The following is a 22580-nucleotide window of genomic DNA, read 5'->3' as shown; positions in this document are numbered from 1 at the left end:
ACTGAGTCAGGGAGAGGTTGAAAATGTCAAAGAAGACACTTGCCAGCTGGTCAGCACATGCTCTGAGTACGCGTCCTGGTAATCTGTCTTTCCATGCGGCCGTGAATGTTAACCTGTTTAAAGGTCTTACTCACATCGACTACGGAGAGCGTGATCACACAGTCGTCTGGAATAGCTGGTGCTCTTACGCATGAGTTAGTGTTGCGTTCCTTGAAGCGAGCATAGAAGGCATTTCTGATAGGCTTGTGTCACTGGGCAGCTCGTGGCTAGGTTTCCCTTTGTAATTCCTGATAGTTTGCAAGACCTGCCACATCTGATGAGCGTGAGAGCTGGTGTAGTAGGATTGGATCTCAGTACTGTAATGATGCTTTGTCTGCTTGTTGGTTCATTAGAGGGATCATCGGAAGGTAGCGGGATGTCTTATAAGCATCCGGATTAGTGTCCCGCTCTTTGAAAGCGGCAGCTCTAGCCTTTAGCTCTATGCGGATGTTGCCCGTAATCCATGGCTTCTGGTTGGGATATGTACATACGGTCACTGTGGGGATGACGTTGTCGATGCACTTATTAATGAACCCACCACATTCATCATAGCACACCATGAGCAAGCGCTTCAAATAACCATGTAATGCTGTGTGTAACATAAGAAGAAAATAACACACCTTGAATGGCATCACATTTGTTTAACCAAGAGGAAGTTGGTCATTCTCACCCTTAATGGCCGATGGGAGATCATAAGTTATGGAAGTGCGACACAAACCTGGTGTTGGTTCTGGCCTAATTAATTGAATTGAATATTGACTGATCTCTGGCTGGGACCCCACCTTCAGGGGGAGTGGGATATGCAAGAAACACATTTTCATTTCACACCACAAACTTGTACACGTGTGAAACAGGACAAATATAAGCGCCACTTGTCTATTTTTTTGACATTAATACATAATTAGGTTCTCAAATGCTGTAATATTAATACTTTGCAATATGAATATACAATTATTTAACATATCAATGGCAATATGCAATATACAAAATGTATACATGATTAAGCTATGTAAATATAGCAATATGACAACAATATTAATGGTCAATAGTAGAACATAAAAACATCTGGTGTGATAGGCCCATGCTAGGGCAGGCTAATTTGGCAGTAGCATATAACATGTGGGTCATACAACAAACAACAGATAAAGCTAGTCGGCAAACAAGCCAGTACTATTAACTAAAAAGCAAGCCTTAATTTAAAACAAGTGCACGAAAGGTGCAAACAATGCATGTGGCAATTAACAACTTCATGTAGCACCATAAACTGCTTTTAATTAATCAAAATGGCTGTTTGACTTGGACTATTAGCATTAGCGGCCGAAATGTTACACATATTTTTTTTTAAACGATTGAGTGAATTCCTTTTCTATTTCCTTCCTCGATGTCATAACATTTTGTACCCACTTTTTCATTGTCAAATACTTTCTTGGATTGTTTTGGAGAGCTTCATCTGAGCGTTTGGTGTGTTTGTGAAGTTTGTGTTTGTGAGTTTGTGAAGGACCCAACTAAGAGTGATGTTACGTTTCATACTGGAGCTCCAGGGCATGTGTTGAAATCCTTAAGCGGTTTACTTCAAAGCAGTGTGCCGATGCCTGTATTTCTTTATCAGAAGCACGTGATCAATGACGTCCGAAGCTTAGATTAGTCGAACAACCACCTGATTGGTTTGGTGTTGGTTTCAGTAGAAGACAAAAATCCTACACGCTTATGCGATACGGCGTTTGGGACGTCATCTATAATAATTTGGTTGCCCTAAAGTATTTTGACCACCAAGTGACACTGGTGTACACTGTGTTGATCAAAGACTCGAGTAATGAACCTACTTTCGTCACAATTGGCTGGAAAGCCAAACCTGTTGGAGATCGGGCTACTTTTTTCAACGTTCTGTTAAAAATCGCGCAACATTTCAACGTCCTGCTACTCATGCCAGGAATATAGTATATGCATATGATTAGTATGTGTGCATAGAAAACCCTCTGAAGTTTCTAGAATGGTGTCTGTGACTATAACAGAACGAGTTCCGTGGTCAAAATCGCAAAAAACCTGATCACAAAATCGACGAAGAAAAAATCCATCTGCCAGTCTCTGTATTGTCTATGGCTTGCCATAAATGATGGAACTGTGCTTGCAATTCCTACAGCTTCCACACGATGTCGCCAGTGTTGTGATTTCCAGGTCCCTTTATCCTTGGTCAGATCACTGAATAGCACATCCTGTCTTCAGGTGCGCACCCGGAAAAAATGTTGATGATAAAATGGACTTTGTTTTGAAAACTTCTAGCTATTGAATACAGATCTCTCCGTGATCAATTTGATCGTTTATTAACGTTTACTAATACCTAAACTTGGATTAAAGAAGTAGGTTGAAGTGTTTTGTCAAAGTTTATAGGCAACTTTATGAATTTTAAAAAATGACGTCGCGTTGGGAAACGTGACTTTTTCCATGGATTTCTCGGTGTTCATAAATGGACATTTTGGGTATATATGGACCGATTTAATAAAAAAAAGACCCAATTGTGATGTTTATGGGACATATAGGAGTGCCAACAAAGAAGCTTGTCAAAGGTAATGAATGTTTTATATTTTATTTCTGCGTTTTGGGTAGCGCCGGCTACGCTAATGTCTTTGTTTTCGTCCCCTTTGTGTGTTTCTGGGGCTGCATGCTATCAGATAATAGCTTCTCATGCTTTCGCCGAAAAGCATTTTTACAAATCTGACATGCTGGCTATATTCACAACGAGTGTGGCTTTAATTGAGTACCTTGCATGTGAGTTTTAATGAAAGTTTGAGTTGTATTGAGTACAATTAGTTGGCGCTCTGGAATTTCCGCTGATTTGGTTCCTGTACAGGTACAAGCTTCCATAAAAGGATGCATTTCCCCGTCACTACCGAATACAGGGGATGTGCTCGCAAACTTGTTTTTTTACTCCGCCATAGAGTTTGCTAGAGGGCACACAATGCCCTCTCTCCACCTCCATGCCTCAAACTGGGGGAATTCTGAACAGTACAGCAGCACAAAGTTCACAGTTTGGCTTTAATCTAAACATTTGTCTTCTGATTATGGGGGCCTGTTTCTCATACGGTACCTGGGTGTGTGGTTGAGTGGGTCCTTCAATTCCTGCTTCAACGTGTCCAACTTTCAAATCAAATCAAATTTTATTTGTCACGTGCACACGTGCACAGGTACAACCGACCTTACAGTGAAATGCTTACTTGCAGGCTCTAACCAATAGTGCAAAAAAATAAAACAACAGTAAAAAGACAGTTGAAAATAACAGTAGCGAAGCTATATACAGTAATCGGTTAGTCAGACTGATTGAGGTAGTATGTGCATGTGACTATGCATATATGATGAACAGAGAGTAGCAGTGGCGTAAAAGAGGGGTTGGCAGGTGGTGGGTGGTGGGACACAATGGGCCAATTGAGGTAGTATGTAAATTAATGTATAGTTAAAATGACAGCAGCGTAAAATAGGGGTGGGGGGGCACACAATGCAAATAGTCTGGGTAGCCATTTGATTACCTGTTCAGGTGTCTTATGGCTTGGGGGTAAAAACTGTTGAGAAGCCTTTAGACTTGCCACTCCGGTACCGCTTGCCATGCGTTAGTAGAGAGAAGAGTCTATGACTGGGGTGGCTGGGATCTTTGACAATTTTTAGGGCCTGCCTCTGACATCGCCTGGTGTAGATGTCCTGGATGGCAGGCAGCTTAGCCCCAGTGATGTACTGAGCCGTACGCACTACCCTCTGTAGTGCCTTGCGGTCAGAGGCCGAGCAATTGCCATACCAGGAAGTGATGCAACCGGTCAGGATGCTCTCGATGTTGCAACTGTAGAACCTTTTGAGGATCTCAGGACCCATTCCAAATCTTTAAGTTTCCTGAGGGGGAATAGGCTTTGTCGTGCCCTCTTCACGACTGTCTTGGTGTGTTTGGACCATACTAGTTTGTTGTTGCTGTGGACACCAAGGAACTTGCTCCACTACAACCCCGTCGATGAGAATGGCGGCTTGCTCGGTCCTCCTTTTCCTGTAGTCCACAATCATCTCCTTAGTCTTGGTTACGTTGAGGGATAGGTTGTTATTCTGGCACCACCCGGCCAGGTCTCTGACCTCCTCCCTATAGGCTGTCTCATCGTTGTCAGTGATCAGGCCTACCACTGTTGTGTCGTCAGCAAACTTAATAATGCATGCAGTCGTGGGTGAACAGGGAGTATAGGAGGACACTGAGCACATACTCCTGGGGAGCTCCAGTGTTGAGGATCAGCGTGGCAGATGTGTTGCTACCTACCCTCACCACCTGGGGTTGGCCTGTCAGGAAGTCCAAGATCCAGTTGCAGAGGGAGGTGTTTAGTCCCAGGATCCTTAGCTTAGTGATGAGCTTTGAGGGTACTATGGTATTGAACGCTGAGCTGGAGTCAATGAATAGCATTCTCACATAAGTGTTCCTTTTGTCCAGGTGGGAAAGGGCAGTGTGGAGTGCAATAGAGATAGCATCATCTGTGGATCTGTTTGGGTGGTATTCAAATTGGAGTGGGTCTAGGGTTTCTGGGATAATGATGTTGATCTGTGCCATTATCAGGCTTTCAAAGCACTTCATGGCTATGGACATGATTGCTACGGGTCTGTAGTCATTTAGGCTGGTTGCCTTTGTGTTCTAGGGCACAGGAACTATGGTGGTCTGCTTGAAACATATTGGTATTACAGACTCAATCAGGGACATGTTGAAAATGTCAGTGAAGACACCTGCTAGTTGGTCAGCACATGCCCGGAGCACACGTCCTGGTAATCCGTCTGGCCATGCAGCCTTGTGTATGTTGACCTGTTTAAAGGTCTTACGTCGGCTACGGAGAGCGTGATCACACAGTCGTCCAGAACAGCTGATGCTCTCATGCATGCCTCAGTGTTGCTTGCCTCGAAGCAAGCATAGAAGTGATTTAGCTCGTCTGGTAGGCTCGTGTCAATGGGTGGCTGTGCTTCCCTTTGTAGTCTGTATAGTCTGCAAGCCCAGCCACATAAGACGAGCATCGGAGCCAGTGTAGTATGATTTAATCTTTAATCTCAGGGTATAGCAGGATTTCTTATAAGCTTCCGGGTTATAGTCCCGCAACTTGAAAGCGGCAGCTCTACCCTTCAGCTCAGTGCTAATGTTTCCTGTAACCATTGGCTTCTGTTTGGGGTATGTACGTACAGTCACTGTGGGGACGACGTCCTTAATGCACTTATTGATAAAGCCAGTGACTGATGTGGTGTATTCCTCAATGCCATCGGAAGAATCCCGGAACATGTTCCAGTCTGTGATAGCAAAACAGTCCTGTAGTTTAGCACCTGCTTCATCTGACCACTTTTTTTATAGACCAAGCAGGAAAGCAGGAATCCGGAGGATAGAGTTGTGGTCAGATTTACCAAATGGAGGGCGAGGGAGAGCTTTGTATGCGTGTCTTTGTGTGGAGTACAGCTGATCTAGAATTATTTTCCCTCTGGTTGCACATTTAACATTTCGATAGATATTTGGTAGAACTGATTTAAATTTCCCTGCATTAAAGTTTCCGGCCACTAGAAGCGCCGCCTCTGGGTGAGTGTTTGCCTATTTACTTATACAGCTGACTGAGTGCCATCTTAGTGCCAGCATCTGTCTGTGGTGGTAAATAAACAGCCACAAAAATTATAGCTGAGAACTCTGTAGGCAAGTAGTGTTGTCTGCAATTTATCACAATAAACTGTACTTCAGGCGAGCAAAATCTAGATACTTCCTTAGATTTCGTGCACCAGCTGTTTACATTTACATTTACATTTAAGTCATTTAGCAGACGCTCTTATCCAGAGCGACTTACAAATTGGTGAATTCACCTTCTGACATCCAGTGGAACAGCCACTTTACAATAGTGCATCTAAATCATTAAGGGGGGGGGGGTGTGTGAGAAGGATTACTTATCCTATCCTAGGTATTCCTTGAAGAGGTGGGGTTTCAGGTGTCTCCGGAAGGTGGTGATTGACTCCGCTGTCCTGGCGTCGTGAGGGAGTTTGTTCCACCATTGGGGGGCCAGAGCAGCGAACAGTTTTGACTGGGCTGAGCGGGAACTGTACTTCCTCAGTGGTAGGGAGGCGAGCAGGCCAGAGGTGGATGAACGCAGTGCCCTTGTTTGGGTGTAGGGCCTGATCAGAGCCTGGAGGTACTGCGGTGCCGTTCCCCTCACAGCTCCGTAGGCAAGCACCATGGTCTTGTAGCGGATGCGAGCTTCAACTGGAAGCCAGTGGAGAGAGCGGAGGAGCGGGGTGACGTGAGAGAACTTGGGAAGGTTGAACACCAGACGGGCTGCGGCGTTCTGGATGAGTTGTAGGGGTTTGATGGCACAGGCAGGGAGCTGTTGTTTACAAATAAGCACAGACCGCCCCCCCCTTGTCTTACCGGAGTGTGCTGTTCTATCTTGCCGGTGGAGCGTACAGTCTATCCCGCTAGCTGAATATCCATGTCATCATTCAGCCACGATTCCGTGAAACATAGGATATTACAGTTTTTGTTGTCCCGTTGGTAGGATATTCGTGATCGTACCTCATCTAATTTACTGTCCAATGATTGCACGTTGGAGAGTAATATTGATGGTAACGACAGCTTTCCTACTCGCCTTCTGCGGGTCCTGATGAGGCATCCGGCTCTTCATCCTCTGTACCTGCGTCGCTTCCTCTTGCAAATAACGGGGATGTCGGCCCTGCCGGGTGTTTGGAGAATGTCCTGTGTGTCTTGCTTGTTGAAGAACAAATATTTGTCTAATCCGAGGTGAGTGATCGCTGTCCTGATGTCCAGAAGCTCTTTTCTGCCGTAAGATAAGGTTGCAGAAACATTATGTACAAAATCAGTTACAAATAACGCAACAATAAACACATAATAGATCAACTGGTTGGGCGCCCCTAAAACTGCTGCCATTTTGGCCAGCGCCAGTCCATAATAAAGGTGGAGTTTCACAAAACATATTCTCCCTAGGCCCATTCCAGACTTGAGATAAGTTGATTTAACATGACTTAAGTCTATATTTTATTGATTCCATGTTTTTTATTTATCTCAAGTCTGAATTGGTCACTGTTTGTATGTCTTGATGCTGCCTTTTAAACGCACTGAGACACCAAAAAGTGTTTTCACAACAATTGTTCAGATTGAAGAACCACTTTCGGAGTACTTCCGGTCTGTTTTGAAATGCATTCGGTGTATCATGACATTTACATGGTGTTTACATGGCTCTCTCAAAAGTTAATTAAGCTGAACATCAGCAAAACTGAGGCTCTACTTTTTTGGCACCCCCCCCAACACGTCCAGCACTCTCCAATTACACACCTCACCATTGCAGGACAGAACATCCCTCACTCGCTTTTAGCTTGACTGCCCCCAGCATCTGGAATGCCCTCCTGGACCACCTGAAGGCATCACAGACTCTGGGCTCCTTAAAAGCAGGCCTAAATACCTTTCTCTTTAGGACGGCTTCCTGTTGATAGCTATGCCCCTTGGTGTCCTTGTCCCTTGTAGCGTTAGCTGTGTTCTTTGTGTCAGTTGCTCTAGTTGTGTCCATTTATATGTTTTTACTATTTGGTTTGTATTTTTTTAATGCACTTTGATGTTATGTTGTATAAATGTAATAGATTCTTATTATTTCTTATTATTATTGCATTCAAATATCCTCCAAAACAGATCTCTGCATAGGTGCACTACTTTTCATGGTTTTACTACACAATGATGGTGTTTGAGTCTTTCTAATTTAACAATGCACTATTACATGACTTCGGGACAGCTTTAGAACCACCAGTGGCTCGACAGCAGCCATTAACCTGGGTGTTCTCTTGCTTTACTGAGAGCAAGCCTGTTTTGTATAGCGTGTTTTTTTCCCATTGAATATAAATGTAAGGTGCCTCAGGCCTTGTGAGAGAAGTCAGATTTCATGACAGTGATGAGAGGTGTCAAGAGCTGACTAGGGTTTCTGACATTTCCTTAACTGTTGCTATTGATTGATATACTGCAGACTGTAAGCGACCAAGCAGTTAGCTACATACTGTACGCAGCAGGCAGCATTGTGAAAGCCAAGGGGGCTCAAAAGCACCGTGATCAAAAATAGAACAACAACCAGTGGAGGAGCCATTGAAGTCAGGCTCTCAGGATGTGTGAATAGTGTGTGCATGGTTCATTCCCCAAGTGCCAGCCACTGTAAGCTTTCATCTCTCTTTTTATAAACCTGTATTACACTGTACGGTTTTCCATGTGCTACCACCCACTAACCTAACCTTTGGCACTGGGTGCTGTACATCCATCCTAACCCACATTTCTTTATCATCTCTTGAAAGCCTCCTTTTTAATTTATGGGAAATAAATAGCTTTTTCCGTAGATGCTTGCTTCCAAATTGAATGCAGAAATATTTCATGACAAAAGTCCCGATGAAGAGGAGCAGGAAGAAAGACCCTTTAGAGGGGCAGAACCACAGGACAAAGTGGTATATAGTGCCTTCAGTGTTATAACCCATTGAATTATCTTCAGAGTTCGTACTGTTAGGTGACCTAAACTGGGATATGCTTAACACCCCGGCCGTCCTACAATCTAAGCTAGATGCCCTCAATCTCACACAAATTATCAAGGAACCTACCAGGTACAACCCTAAATCCGTAAACATGGGCACCCTCATAGATATCATCCTGTCCAACCTGGCCTCTAAATACACCTCTGCTGTCTTAAACCAGGATCTCAGCGATCACTGCCTCATTGCCTGCGTCCGTAATGGGTCCGTGGTCAAACGACCAACCCTCATCACTGTCATACGCTCCCTAAAACACTTCAGCGAGCAGGCCTTTCTAATCAACCTGTCCCGGATATCCTGGAAGGATATTGACCTCATCCCGTTAGTAGAGGATGCCTGGTTATTCTTTGAAAGTGCTTTCCTCACCATCTTAAATAAGCATGCCACATTCAAAAAATGTAGAACTAAGAACAGATATAGCCCTTGGTTCACTCCAGACTTGACTGCCCTTGACCAGCACAAAACATCCTGTGGTGTACTGCATTAGCATCGAATAGACCCCGCGACATGCATCTTTTCAGGGAAGTTAGGAACCAATACACACAGTCAGTTAGGAAAACAAAGGCTAGCTTTTTCAAACAGAAATTTGCATGCTGTAGCACGAATTCCAAAACGTTTTGGAATACTGTAAAGTCCATGGAGAAAAAGAGCTCCTCCTCCCAGCTGCCCATTGTACTGAGGCTAGGAAACACTGTCACCACTGATAATCGAAAATTTCAATTCAGCATTTTTCTGCGGCTGGCCATGCTTTCCACCTGGCTACCACTTCCCCGGTCAACAGCTCTGCACCCCCTGCAGCAACTTGCCCAAGCCCCCCCCCCCCCCCTCGCTTCTCCTTCACCCAAATCTAGATAGCTGATGTTCTGACAGAGCTGCAAAATCTGGACCCCTACAAATCCACTGGGCTAGACAACCCTCTCGTTCTAAAATTATCCGCCACAATTGTTGCAACCCCTATTACTAGCCTGTTCAACCCCTCTTTCGTATCGTCTGAGATCCCTAAAGACTGGAAAGCTGCCGTGGTCATTCCCCTCTTCAAACTCTAGACCCAAACTGTTAGAGACCTATATCCATCCTGCCCTGTCTTTCTAGTCTTCGAAAGCCAAGTTAACAAACAGACCACTGACCATTTCGAATCCCACCGTACCTTCTCCGGTATGCAATTTGGTTTCCAAGCTGGTCATGGATGCACATCAGCCATGCTCATGGTCCTAAACGATATCATAACCACCATCAATAAAAGACAGTACTGTGTAGCTGTCTTCATTGACCTGGCCAAGGCTTTCGACTCTGTCAATCACCGCATTCTTATTGGCAGACTCAACATCCTTGGTTTCCCAAGTGACTGCCTCGCCTGGTTCACCAACTACTTCTCAGATAGAGTTCAGTGTGTCAAATCAGAGAGCCTGTTGTCCGGACCTCTGGCAGTCTCTATCGGAGTGCCAAAGTGTTCAATTCTCAGGCAGACTCTTTTCTCTTTATATCTAAATGATGTCGCTATTGCTGCCAGTGATTCTCTGATCCACCTCTGTGCAGACGACACCATTCTGTATACTTCTGGCCCTTCTGTATACCATTCTGTATACGCTGTGTTAACAAACCTCCAGACGATCTTCAATGCCATACAACACTCCTTCCATGGCCTCCAACTGACTCTTAAATGTTAGTTAAACTAAATGCATGCTCTTCAAATGATCGCTGCCTGCACCCGCCCAACTAGCATCACTACTCTGGACGGTTCTTAGAATATGTGGACTACAAATACCTAGGTGTCTAGTTAGACTGTAAACTCTCCTTCCAGACATTAGGTATTCTCAATCCAAAATTAAATCTAGAATCGGCTTCCTATTATGGAACAAAGCCTCCCTCACTCAAGCTGCTAAACATACCCTCGTAAAACTGACTGTCCTACCGATCCTTGACTTTGGAGATGTCATTTACAAAATAGCCTTCAACACTCTACTCAACAAATTAGATGTAGTCTATCACAGTGCCATACATTTTGTCACCAAAGCCCCATATACTACCCACCACTGCGACCTGTATGCTCTCGTTGTCTGGCCCTCGCTTCATACTCGTCGCCAAACGAGTATGAAGTGCTAGGTAAAACCCCGCCTTATCTCAGCTCACTGGTCACCATAGCAGCACCCACCCGTATCACATGCTCCAGCAGGTATATTTCACTGGTCATCCCCAAAGCCAACTCCCCCTCTGACTGCCTTTCCTTCCAGTACTCTGCTGCCAATGACTGGAACGAATTGCAAAAATCACTGAAGCTGGAGACATATCTCCCTCAATAACTTTAAGCATCAGCTGTCAAAGCAGCTTACTGATGATCACTGCACCTGTACACAGCCCATCTGTAAATAGCCCACCCAACTACCTCATTCCCATATTGTTATTTATTTTTGCCCTTTTGCACCACAGTATCTATACTTGCACATCATCATCTGCACATCTATCACTCCAGTGTTAATGATAAATTGTCATTCTTTCACCACTATGGCCCATTTATTGCCTTACCTCCTTACTTCATTTGCACACACTGTATACAGACATTTCGATAGTGTTATTGACTGTATGTTTGTTTATCCCATGTGTAACTCTGTCTTGTTGTTTTTGTCGCACTGCTTGGCTTTATCTTGGCCAGGTCATAGTTGTATTTGAGAACTTTTTCTCAACAGTCTATCTGGTTTAAATAAAGGTGAAATAAAAAAATAAAATTTGACTTATTCCGCATTTTTTGTGTTATTTAAAGTTAATTGAATTTACACAATACTCCATAATGTCAAAGTGAAATTATGTTTTTAGAAATGTTTACAAATTAATAAAAAAGGAAAAACTGAAATGTCTTCAGTCAATAAGTATTCAACCATTAGTAAATGGGTAAAAAAAAGACATTGAATATCCCTTTGAGCATGGTGCATTTGTTAATTACACTCTGGATAGTTTATCAATACACCCAGTGTCACGCCTTGGTCTTGGTATTTTGTGTTTTAGTTCATTAGTTGGTCAGGCCAGGGTGTGACATGGGTTTATGTTATTGTGTTGTCGTATTGGGTTTTTTGTAGGCATTGGGATTGTGGTTGATTAGGGGTGTGTTTAGTTTAGGTTTGGCTGCCTGAGGCGGTTCTCAATCAGAGTCAGGTGATTCTTGTTGTCTCTGATGTTGGAACCGTATTTAGGTAGCCTGGGTTTCACTGTGTATTTCGTGGGTGATTGTTCCTGTCTCTGTGTAGTTTCAACAGATAGGCTGTAATTAGGTTTCACGTTCCGTTTTGTTGTTTTGTACTTGTCTCAGTTATTTCATGTACCGCGATTCATTTCATTAAAGACATGAGTTACCACCACGCTGCATTTCGGTCCGACTTTCTTTCGACAAACGAAGAACGCCGTTACACCCAGTCACTACAAAGATACAGACGCCCTTCCTAACTCAGTTGCCAGAGATGAAGGAAACCACTCAAGGATTTCACCATGAGGCCAATGGTGATATTAAAACAGTTACAGAGTTTAAAACCTCTTAGATGTAAAGGGACCTGCGTGGTTCTGGTACTGGTTCTGAACAAGTGTTTTGCTTGTAGATCTGTGGACACCATAAATTGAAATGGCTTGCGTTGAGCGACAACCCTGGTTCCCACATGACGTAGGATGTGAAATCTGAAACCACTGGAAGCTGGGATGTCCCTTCTACCATTTCATTTGCTCTTCTGACTGTCCATCAACTTCTGGCTGAACCCTACATCACAGGCACTGACAAACCACATGCCTGCATTCACTATATTGTAGTGCAGCAGGAGAGAGTGGTTCCATCACTATATCACAGTCAGAGATCTATTAGCCATTCATCTAAAATAATGAATAGATTTAAATCAAAAACACTTTCTGTTTGTCATAGACGGACAACTATAATATGAGATGAAATACACGTTCCTAATGAGTTCAGGAACCCAAGCTAGAGCTCTGTGAGATGATCACAGTGATGGGGTCAGATGTTTAGATCAAGAGATACCTTTAGAAGATGTGCACATTTGTGTATTTTACAGTTATTAGAAAGGTGCAATCTTATATGCTTTCTAAATTTAGTATAATCAAATTATAACACAACTATGTTCATTAATGTGATGACAATTATTTTATCACGTCAATTAACTATGTTTAATTATTACGATGATTAAATTAATCGTCGTAACAATTAACTCATTAGCAATCTTAGGGCACAACGTAAAAAGTGTATTTAACAAAAGATATAAAGATCTCTCACGTTTCAGTCATCAATCAGTCATTATTTGATTGTTATTTACCTTCAGTCTCATTCTGAATGTCGCAAAATCCTTGGATATCTGCACGAACCCTAGCATAAATGATGAATCAGCGATGTACAAATTGGCTTAATTACTTATTTACTAATTAATTAAATAATCCCACAGAATTAAATGAACACACAAACAGAATAGCTTCCACATTGATTGCTACATAAGTCAAGGAAAAGTCCCTTATGAACTAACCCGATATGATAGCTTGGTAGACAATGGAAAGGGTGGGGACAGATAAAGAGCGGGAAAGACAGAATGGACTCACTACATACAGTTGATATAAATGCTAATTTTAATTTTATTTTTTATTTCACCTTTATTTAACCAGGTAGGCTAGTTGAGAACAAGTTCTCATTTGCAACTGCGACCTGGCCAAGATAAAGCATAGCAGTGTGAACAGACAACACAGAGTTACACATGGAGTAAACAATTAACAAGTCAATAGGAGGTAGGTGAATAATTACAATTTTGCAGATTAACACTGGAGTGATAAATGATCAGATGGTCATGTACAGGTAGAGATATTGGTGTGCAAAAAAGCAGAAAAGTAAATAAATATAAACAGTATGGGGATGAGGTAGGTAAAATTGGGTGGGCTATTTACCGATAGACTATGTACAGCTGCAGCGATCGGTTAGCTGCTCAGATAGCAGATGTATGAGGTTGGTGAGGGAGATAAAAGTCTCCAACTTCAGCGATTTTTGCAATTCTTTCCAGTCACAGTACTTTGCACCTGAACGGCCTCTCATTCGAAAAGAATTGCAATGTACATATTTACGCTTGTCTGTCTTGTCATCTCTCTCTGTTTAAACCGCCCGGTCCATTTTCTGTGGAGAGTAATTCATCAGAAGTCTCTGGTTGTGTTCCCCAGAAGTCACAATGTCTTTTGTAGCTGGAGCTTCTCAGATTTCTCAGAGTGTCAATTATAATGGATTCGTCAGACGTACCAATGTTCTTTTGTTAGGGATATGTTCTTCTCTCGTCTTTGGTCGATTTTCTAGATATTTTACATATACAGCTGCAGACTGTGAATGTGTAGTCTTTAGTTTTGTAGTTTTCTTAACCATTTGTAATGTATTTAGTTGGTGCTGCATGTAACTGGTCTATAGAGTGGTAGCCATTTAAATTGCCAACCATTTCAACATGTAGCTACAGCTCCATGCTCTTTGGTCTATCGAGATTTTCTTCTTCTTTGTTGAAAGTTTCAGAGTGTCTAAGCATTTCGTACCTTCCAGCTCACACTGTCGGTCCCGCTGGTCTATTGAGTGGTAGCTATTTCAATGTGGGGACTCTCATCCTTCCGCTTTCTGGACTAATGTTAATTTCGCTAGAAGTGGGTTTTAGGTACTCTGGGAAAAGGGTGTGTTGCATGACGCCGACATAATGTCTGTGCTCACGTGGGTGTGGTCACTGACTGGTATGTTAATTCTTCACGAGGGGTTTTAGGCACTCTGGCAAAGGGGGCTTTCCATGATGCCAACATAATGTATGTGCTCACGTGGGTGTGGTCACTGACTGGTATGTTAATTCTTCACGAGGGGTTTTATGCACTCTGGCAAAGGGGGCGTTCCATGACACCGACATAATGTCTGTGCTCACGTGGGTGTGGTCACTGACTGGTTAAGAGTTTATATGAATAACAATTATTTAATTTAGGAGGCTAACATCACATTTCATCTTCTCACAAATAGTTTCATATTTAATCATATACGTTCCGCAACATTTAGATGTGAATCTGATCACTGGGAAAAATACACATTCAGAGATACAGTTATGTTGTTCTACTATCCTTAGTTACCTCACAAATTAGTAATGGATTTGACATGATTGTTCTTTAAGTACCCACGGTCCCTTCCAAATGTTTGGATTACAGAAATATTGTTTCATTATTCAACCTTTGATGTTACCGTACTAAAACGTCTCTCTCTCTCTGTGGTAACAAAGGGATTTAACTTCCATATTTGAAAGAGTGGGAGAGAGAGTTTTGCTGCAGGTATTTACGACCGTCGTAAAACTGTGGTGGGAGATAGAGAGAGAGATAGAGAAGGGGTGGGATGGGATGAGGGGGGGATCTGGTGCCTGTGATCCTCACCCAAAAGGGCAAGTCATGACAACTAACTATAACTAATTCTAAGCCTTATTCATACAGTTTGTTGAATATGAAATACATTGTATAAAATATTTCATATTTTCATATTTCTATCATATTTCTACTGTGTACTTGAGCTTGTGTCCTCAAACGGGACTACATCTCAGCAATTTGTATTTTTTTCCAAAAAGGGTTGATTTGTACCTTTTCTCGGGGTATTACAAGTTATTGTAATACAAGCAGCATTACAAGTTATTGTTTATGGCCCTCTCATGATAAATCATTTATTTGGGGGATTACATAAATTACATTTTGTTACATTTATCTGGTTTTAATGGCTGGGATAGGAGATAGCTGCGGATGGATCAACAACATTGTAGTTACTCCACAGAACTTACATAAATGACAAAGTGAAACAACTTATTATGTGAATTGTAAAGCACATTTTTACTCCTGAACTATTTTAGACTTGCTATAAACAAAGGGGTTGACTATTTATTGTCTAATTGTCACGCCTTGGTCTTAGTATTTTGTGTTTTAGTTAATTAGTTGGTCAGGCCAGGGTGTGACATGGGTTTATGTTATTGTGTTGTCGTATTGGGGTTTTTGTAGGCATTGGGATTGTGGTTGATTAGGGGTGTGTTTAGTTTAGGTTTGGCTGCCTGAAGCGATTCTCAATCAGAATCAGGTGATTCTTGTTGTCTCTGATAGGGAACCGTATTTAGGTAGCCTGGGTGTCACTGTGTATTTTGTGGGTGATTGTTCCTGTCTCTGTGTTAGTGTTCACCAGACAGGCTGTAGAGGTTTTTTCACGTTCCGTTTGTTGTTTTTGTATTTATAAGTTATTTCATGTATCGTCATTTGTTTCATTAAAAACATGAGTAACCAACACGCTGCATTTCGGTCCGACTCTCTTTCGACAAACGAAGAACGCCGTTACACTAATGACATTTCAGCTTTTCATTTTAATATATTACTTAAAATTTAGAAAAACATAATTCCACTTTGACGTTCTGGGGTATTGTGTGTAGGCCAGTGACACACAATCTCAATTGAATCCATTTTAAATTCAGGCTGTAGCACAAAAAAATATGGATCAAGTCAAGGGGTGTGAATACTTACTGAAGGCACTGTATGTTTTTATATTCCGGACTGACATTGCTCATTCTGATATTGCTTAATTCCTTTATTTTTATTTTGGGGATTTGTGTGTATTGTTTTGTATTGTTAGTTATTACCGCACTGTTGGAGCTAGACAGCATTTCACTGTACCACTCTTCATATTTTAAACATGTTGGGTATGCTTGTCATCAGCAAGGGAGTTTTCTGGGATACAAATAAATGGAATAGAGCTAAGCACAGGCAAAATCCTAGAGGCAAAGGTTCGTTCTGCTTTCCAACAGACACTGGGAGACAAATTCACCTTTCAGCAAGACAATTACCTAAAACACAAGACCAAATATTCACTCCAGTACCAAGACAACAGTAAATGTTCCTGAGTGACCAAGTGACAGTTTTGTCTTATATTGGCTTGAACATCTATGGTTAGACTGTCTTACAATGATCAACAGAGGATAACAGAGGAATTGATCCTGCTTCGATAACCCTCACAGCTGTTGTCCATTCACAACGATTAATGACATTTTGGCACACTTTTTTTCTCTCCACAGAATAAGTTGGTATACGGTTGATAAGCAACCATTTTTGTTTTTTTCCAAATGAAACCAGTCTGTCAAAAGTTGCAAATGACAATCTAAATTCTCAAACTATATACATACTGCAATTGCAACCACAAAACCTCTTTGCTTTGATTTTAGGCATCAAAATACAACCATTTCCCTTGCTTACAGTAAAATATTAATGTTATTTCCTATAACCAATGAGCAACTCTGTTGTAAATCACGCTGCGTATTGAATGCTGAGGAGCTTTGGCAATGACATGGAGTGACAAGGAGTGGAATGTTAGCTACAAATACTGGTACCCAGACTAGACCTGCCTTGTGTGGCTTTTTAATGAATAGGGCCATCTAGGCCAGACATCAAGGAAACACATTTGCTGCAAAGGGCTTCTGTGAGCCTAGTGCTCACTGCACATGTCATGTGGAAGCTGAAGCTAACTATAGGCAATAAGCTTTCTTTATTCCAGACTTGAAAAATAGCTCTTTCCTGGTCTCTCATAAAACAAAACCACAAAATCTCATTTCTAATTAAATTCCTGTTTTCTAGCACAGGCCTTTGCTATAGCTTCAGTTTAATGATCATTAAATTACTGCATCTCAGGCAGATAATATAAGGGGCCAGTAAAACTGTAATCCTCATTTTACATATTTGTCTTTATAGCCCCAGGGGAAAGTATTGACCCTATGTGTGTGTGTGTGTGTGTGTGTGTGTGTGTGTGTGTGTGCGCATGCGTGCGTGCGTTTGTGTGTATTTACGTGCATGTTACATGTGTGTGTGTGTTTTCATGCATGTCTGTGCGTTTATTCAGGCAGAGAAGTATGAATATTTATAGATCCATGTACGCTAGCAAATAGTTTGCCATGACTGCTCACTGAGAAAGTCTTCAGGGTTGTCAGGGTGAATTCAATTTCTGATCTCTTTTATGAGATATTCCTATTCCATATTCCTTTTAAAAAGGGACATTGTGCTTGGCACAGCATCCCCTTATCTTGATTAGTCAGTGGTTTTCCCAAAAAAGGTAATCTAAGACAATGCAAAGGGATCTATTCCTTCCTCATGCTGTTGTCCACACAGATCAATAGAGTTGTGGTTCGGATTACATTTCACAGACACACACACCCATAGGAAACCGGAAACAGGCATTCTTGATAACACCAAATGCAGTACTACATGATTGAGGATGGCTGAGAGCTCGCTCCGAATAATCCCTCGGTTTGACACATAGACAGAGGAGGCGTAGGTGTGTAATACCTGGCAGACTTTCCCAGGAAAGGAATGAAAGAGGTGGACTAGTTTTGCAAGGTCTTTTGTCGACAGCCCATGAGCAAGGGATTGATTCAAATAATAAGGGCCCTGCATGCCAACCCTGGGAGGGAATGAAATTAGAACTCCTTCAGTATGGCGGTTCACGCTGCTGGCTGGCTGCTGGGCCGTTTGTGTGTGCGAATACACACTCCATCTCCCTCCTGCGTTCACAAGATGACAGCAGAGCTTTATTTCTTTTCAAAATGTGTCACATGTTGCCCACAAGCATTCTCCAACCCCCTCAGTACACCCTCTACTACACACACACAGCAATATCTCTGTTAACTGGACTGTAGTTATAACCACACGTTTCTGGGTTCTTATTTTCTCTCCTTTTTCTTTGTTACAGAGACAGCGTGTGAGCCCCATCCTGGAGTGAGCCCCCTCACTGATCTCACACGGATGCACACGTGCACGCACACACGCACACACACACAAATAAACACAAGGACACTCGCCGTTTGGATAGATGACAGAGAAGCTTGCCAAGGTTTTCTTTTTGATGCTGCCTCTGTACATTGTGTTTTTTTTATTTTTTACTTTCAATGTGTGACTGATTTGAAGTGCTCTGCCAACTGTTGACCTGGGAGCTCAAGTTTTATCATAGCTCATGGGCCAGGGCTCTCAGTCGATTTCAAACAGGTACTCAATCTCTTTCTCTCACACACACCCTGCTGCGTCTTCCCCCTGAAGAGAGACGATGTGCATTGGCACTTCTCTTTCAAGTGTTCTGCCCCTTCCCGGTCCCTGTCTGAAACAGAGGGGCTTTCCTAAAAGTTGGGAGTGTCTGCCACAGGACTGGAGGTAGCGGAGTCACTTCGTCTGTGTGAAACAATACACGGCCTGGCTGCGTCTACCCTGGACAGTACTGGAAAACACACCTGAGGGGAGTACTGTGCACTGCCTCCACTCTGACTGACTGTCTCCCCCCAATTTAAACTTTGCAATCGCTCTCGGTTTTCGGTTCATTGGCTTATTTTCACTCCTCTCATGAAACATTTCTTTGATGAAGCCAACTCGTCAAAGAGTTGTTCTTGGTTCCTCACATACATTTTAATATTCAGAACTACTCAAAAGACACACACCCAAAGACACACACACATTCACAGGGACAATCTTGTAAGACAGTCAAATCCAAATAAATGCAAGGATCATCGGTCTCTCCACGTAGGTCAAAGATCAATCACAAGGCCTGTATTCGTTGGCATCCACCAACTCAAACTAAGTCCTGGACTTTAATGAATTCACAATATTCTCTCCTTGCTAACTTTACTTGGCTATGTTTGGCGTATCAGAGAATACAAATATAGTTCCCTGGCAACAGCCCGCCTCTCATTCAATGGATATATTATTTAATGTCAGTGTTGTTGTTTGTTTTAATGTTTTCTATTTTTGCACTTTTATGTAATTGTATCTGTCGTTATTGGACATGAAAGAACGCTAAGGTGGTTTATGGTTGGCAATTATTCATTAAATGACAGATTTACATTTAATTTAGAACTGCATCCTCTCACAAGCAATTATGCGCCATGCCAAATGCATTCATTAACTTCGGTCTGGATTTACATATAGTTATGCACTATTTCCAATTAAAAGAAAGAGGTAAATGATTAAATCCACAGAGTAGCGCCATCTAAATATACCCCACGTTCATATATGTGTGTGTTTATTGGTTATTAATGACTGTCTTTCCACTGGCTGCCTCTCTCTCTCTCTGCAGCACATACTGCAGCTTTATCAACACACTTATCAGCACCAGCAAGCATCTGTTTGACTTTTTTATTTGATGATAAAGTCCATTAATATTCCTCCGGTCCGTTACACCTTTCCGCATTTCTTTCCATGTTCCCCCAGATAATGTAGTGATATTTCGTTGCCAAGGAAAACTAGATGGACTGCCTTCAAATTGAACCTTCCTTCTCTGCTTTTGATGTGGAGTCTGAGGACACACAACATTTCAGCTCTGACTACACTGGCAGGCCCTGGAAGGGACCTCTTGACAGTTGCCTCTGAATAAGACTGGCTGAACCTAAAGGAAGAGGCAGAGGAGTGGCTGATGTATAGGTCTGACTGTATAGCCCTATTGACTTGGTTATTTAGTTGAATTAAATGGAAAAGGAAGATGGAGGGGGCTGTATTGGAGACCTTATTGATTTTCTCCAACCTCAACCTGCCTGCTTATGGCAAACTTACTGGTCTCCATGGAGGACAAGCACTAGCATGACCTGTGACCCTTCAGTGTCCTTGTTGGGGTTTGGAGTGTTGGGGTTTTGTGTATCGAAGACCATGACATCTACCGCCCCCTCAATATCGTATTTCACTACAGGCATGAGTCACATTGATTCCTAACCACTGTTATTTGCTAGGTTTTATTCACAGGCTAAGCAAATGTGAAATGTGAAAATGAAGCAGCAATATGGTAACACGTTGGTCTTTGTGCATATGTGAATATTTCATGATTACTGTAGTTATAGATTTATATTTTTATTTTCCTGTCTTAAATATCCTGCTTGATGTATGGCTATTATGTTAATTATTTGTACTGATCTGAAATGTATTGCAGCTTTTGTATATACAGTGCCTTGCAAAAGCATTCAGACCCATTGAATTTCTTCACATTGTATTGTGTTACAAAAGTGGGAATAAAATTGGTTTAATTATACTTCTTTTGTCAGCAATCTGCACAAAATACTCTAATGTCAAAGTGAAAGAAGAATTCTAGATGAATAAACATGAAATAACTCAAATATAGTCGTTGCAGAAGCATTCAGCTCCCTGAGTAAATAATTGTTCGATAAACCTTTGGCATCGAGGCTTCCTGGGTAAGTCTGTAAGGGCTTTACACACCTGGATTGTGCAATATTTTCCCATTATTATTTTATAAATTCTTCAAGCTCTGTCAAGATGTTGGGGATCATGGTTAGACAGCAATTTTTCAGTTTTGCCATAGATTTTCAAGCAGATTTAAGTCAAAACTGTAACTTGGCCACTCAAGAACATTAACTGTCTTCTTGTTAAGCAACTACAGGGTAGATTTGGCCTCTTGTTGTTATTGTTATTTTCTGCTGAAAGGTTGAATTCCTTTCCCAGTCTGGTGTAAAGCAGACTGAAACAGAAGGATTTTGAAACAGGAGAATGTTCCTCTCGGATTTTGCCTGTGCTTAGCTCTCTCCTCTTTCTTTTTCTCATGATAACCTCCCCAGTATTTGCCGATACCAAAATAAGGAGGCAGTTACTCAATGATGTGTTGTGTTGGATTTGCCCCAAACATAAGGCTTTGAATTTAGATCAAAAAAAAGTATTCCTTTGCTGTGTTTTTTTTGCAGTATCACCTTAGTACCTTGTTGCATACGACAGGTAGCCTGGCGAGTAGGAGCGTTGGGCCAGTAACCAACAACTTGCTGGATCAAATCCCCAAGCTGACAAGGTACAAATCTGTCATTCTGCCCCGGAGCAAGGCAGTTAACTCACTGTTCCCTGGGTGCCGATGATTTGGATGTTGATTAAGGCAGCACACCTCTGCACCTCTCTGATTCAGATGGGCTGGGTTAAATGCGGAAGACACAAATTAGTTGAATGCATTCAGTTGTACAACTGACTAGGTATCCCCCTTTCCCATGCAAGTTTTGTTAGAATGTTCTGAACTCTTCTTTTCAATTTGTCATTTAGGTAATTATTATGGAGTCACTACAATGTAGATCCATCCTCAGTTTTCTCCCATCACAGCCAGTGAACTCTTGTAGCTGTTTTAAAATCACCAATGGCCTCGTGGTAACTTTCCTGAGCAGTTTCATTCCTGTCCTGCAGCTCAATTCAGAAGGACGACTGTATCTTTGATGTGTCTGGGTGGTTTAATACATAATCCACAGCATAATTAACTTGACCATGCTTAAAGAGATATTCCACGTCTGATTTGTTATTGTTACCCATCTACAAATCACTTCCCTTCTTTATGAGGCTTTCAAAAAGCTCCCTGGTCTTTGTAGTTGAATCTCTATCTTTAATAAAAAAAAAAAAATTAAATGTTCTTCCACGATGACATTACAGGGTATTTAGTATAGATTCTTGACGTAAAAAAATGGCAATAAATGCATTTTTAATCCCACTTTGTATCACAATAAAATGTGAAGTAATCCAAAGGATCTGAACACTTTTGCAAGGCATTATATATCATTATATTCTCTATTTAGCACATTCAAATCCACTTGTTTTTATTTTCCCTTGGAGATAGTTTTTATTGCCATAGAAAACAATATGTTGGTGTTTAGACATTGTCGTTTTACTAACAATCTCCTCAATACTTTCCCTCAGGATTGTGTGTATATTATCATGTTGAATAAAGTCAAAATATGTTTTGAGTGTTTCTTTCCTTGTCAAATGCACAACCCACATCGCAAAACATGATGTATGACATGATGAAGCATCCCTTTCAACCAGTCAGATAGAAATGTATTGTACAGTTGTTTATGGGATGGGTAATGTGGCAAGCCAAAAATATGTCCCTTCAGCCCTTTTAGTAGGAATGAAACAAAGTAACCGAACTGGAGATTGAGAAATTGAGATTAACATAAACCAGTGTAGTACATCTCAGGCGTATGTAT

The 22580-nt window shown here is 41.8% G+C and overlaps 1 protein-coding gene across 1 annotated transcript in view; it reads left to right on the top strand.

The window, feature by feature from the left end:
• Positions 1–22337, top strand: part of LOC135548816 (gamma-aminobutyric acid receptor subunit alpha-6-like) — a 41008-nt gene extending 18671 nt beyond the window's left edge. Inside the window, exon 10 of the mRNA XM_064978764.1 lies at positions 18329–22337. Coding sequence (XP_064834836.1) covers positions 18329–18341 — 13 coding nt within the window. The 3' untranslated portion in view covers positions 18342–22337. The remainder of the gene's footprint in view (positions 1–18328) is intronic.
• The last annotated feature ends 243 nt before the right edge of the window (positions 22338–22580 follow it).

The sequence above is a fragment of the Oncorhynchus masou genome, chromosome 11, assembly GCF_036934945.1.
Source record: "Oncorhynchus masou masou isolate Uvic2021 chromosome 11, UVic_Omas_1.1, whole genome shotgun sequence".
In the NCBI taxonomy this organism is placed as follows: Eukaryota; Metazoa; Chordata; class Actinopteri; order Salmoniformes; family Salmonidae; genus Oncorhynchus; species Oncorhynchus masou.
Note: the sequence above shows the minus strand (reverse complement) of the source record. Positions and strands in the feature narration are given on the sequence as shown.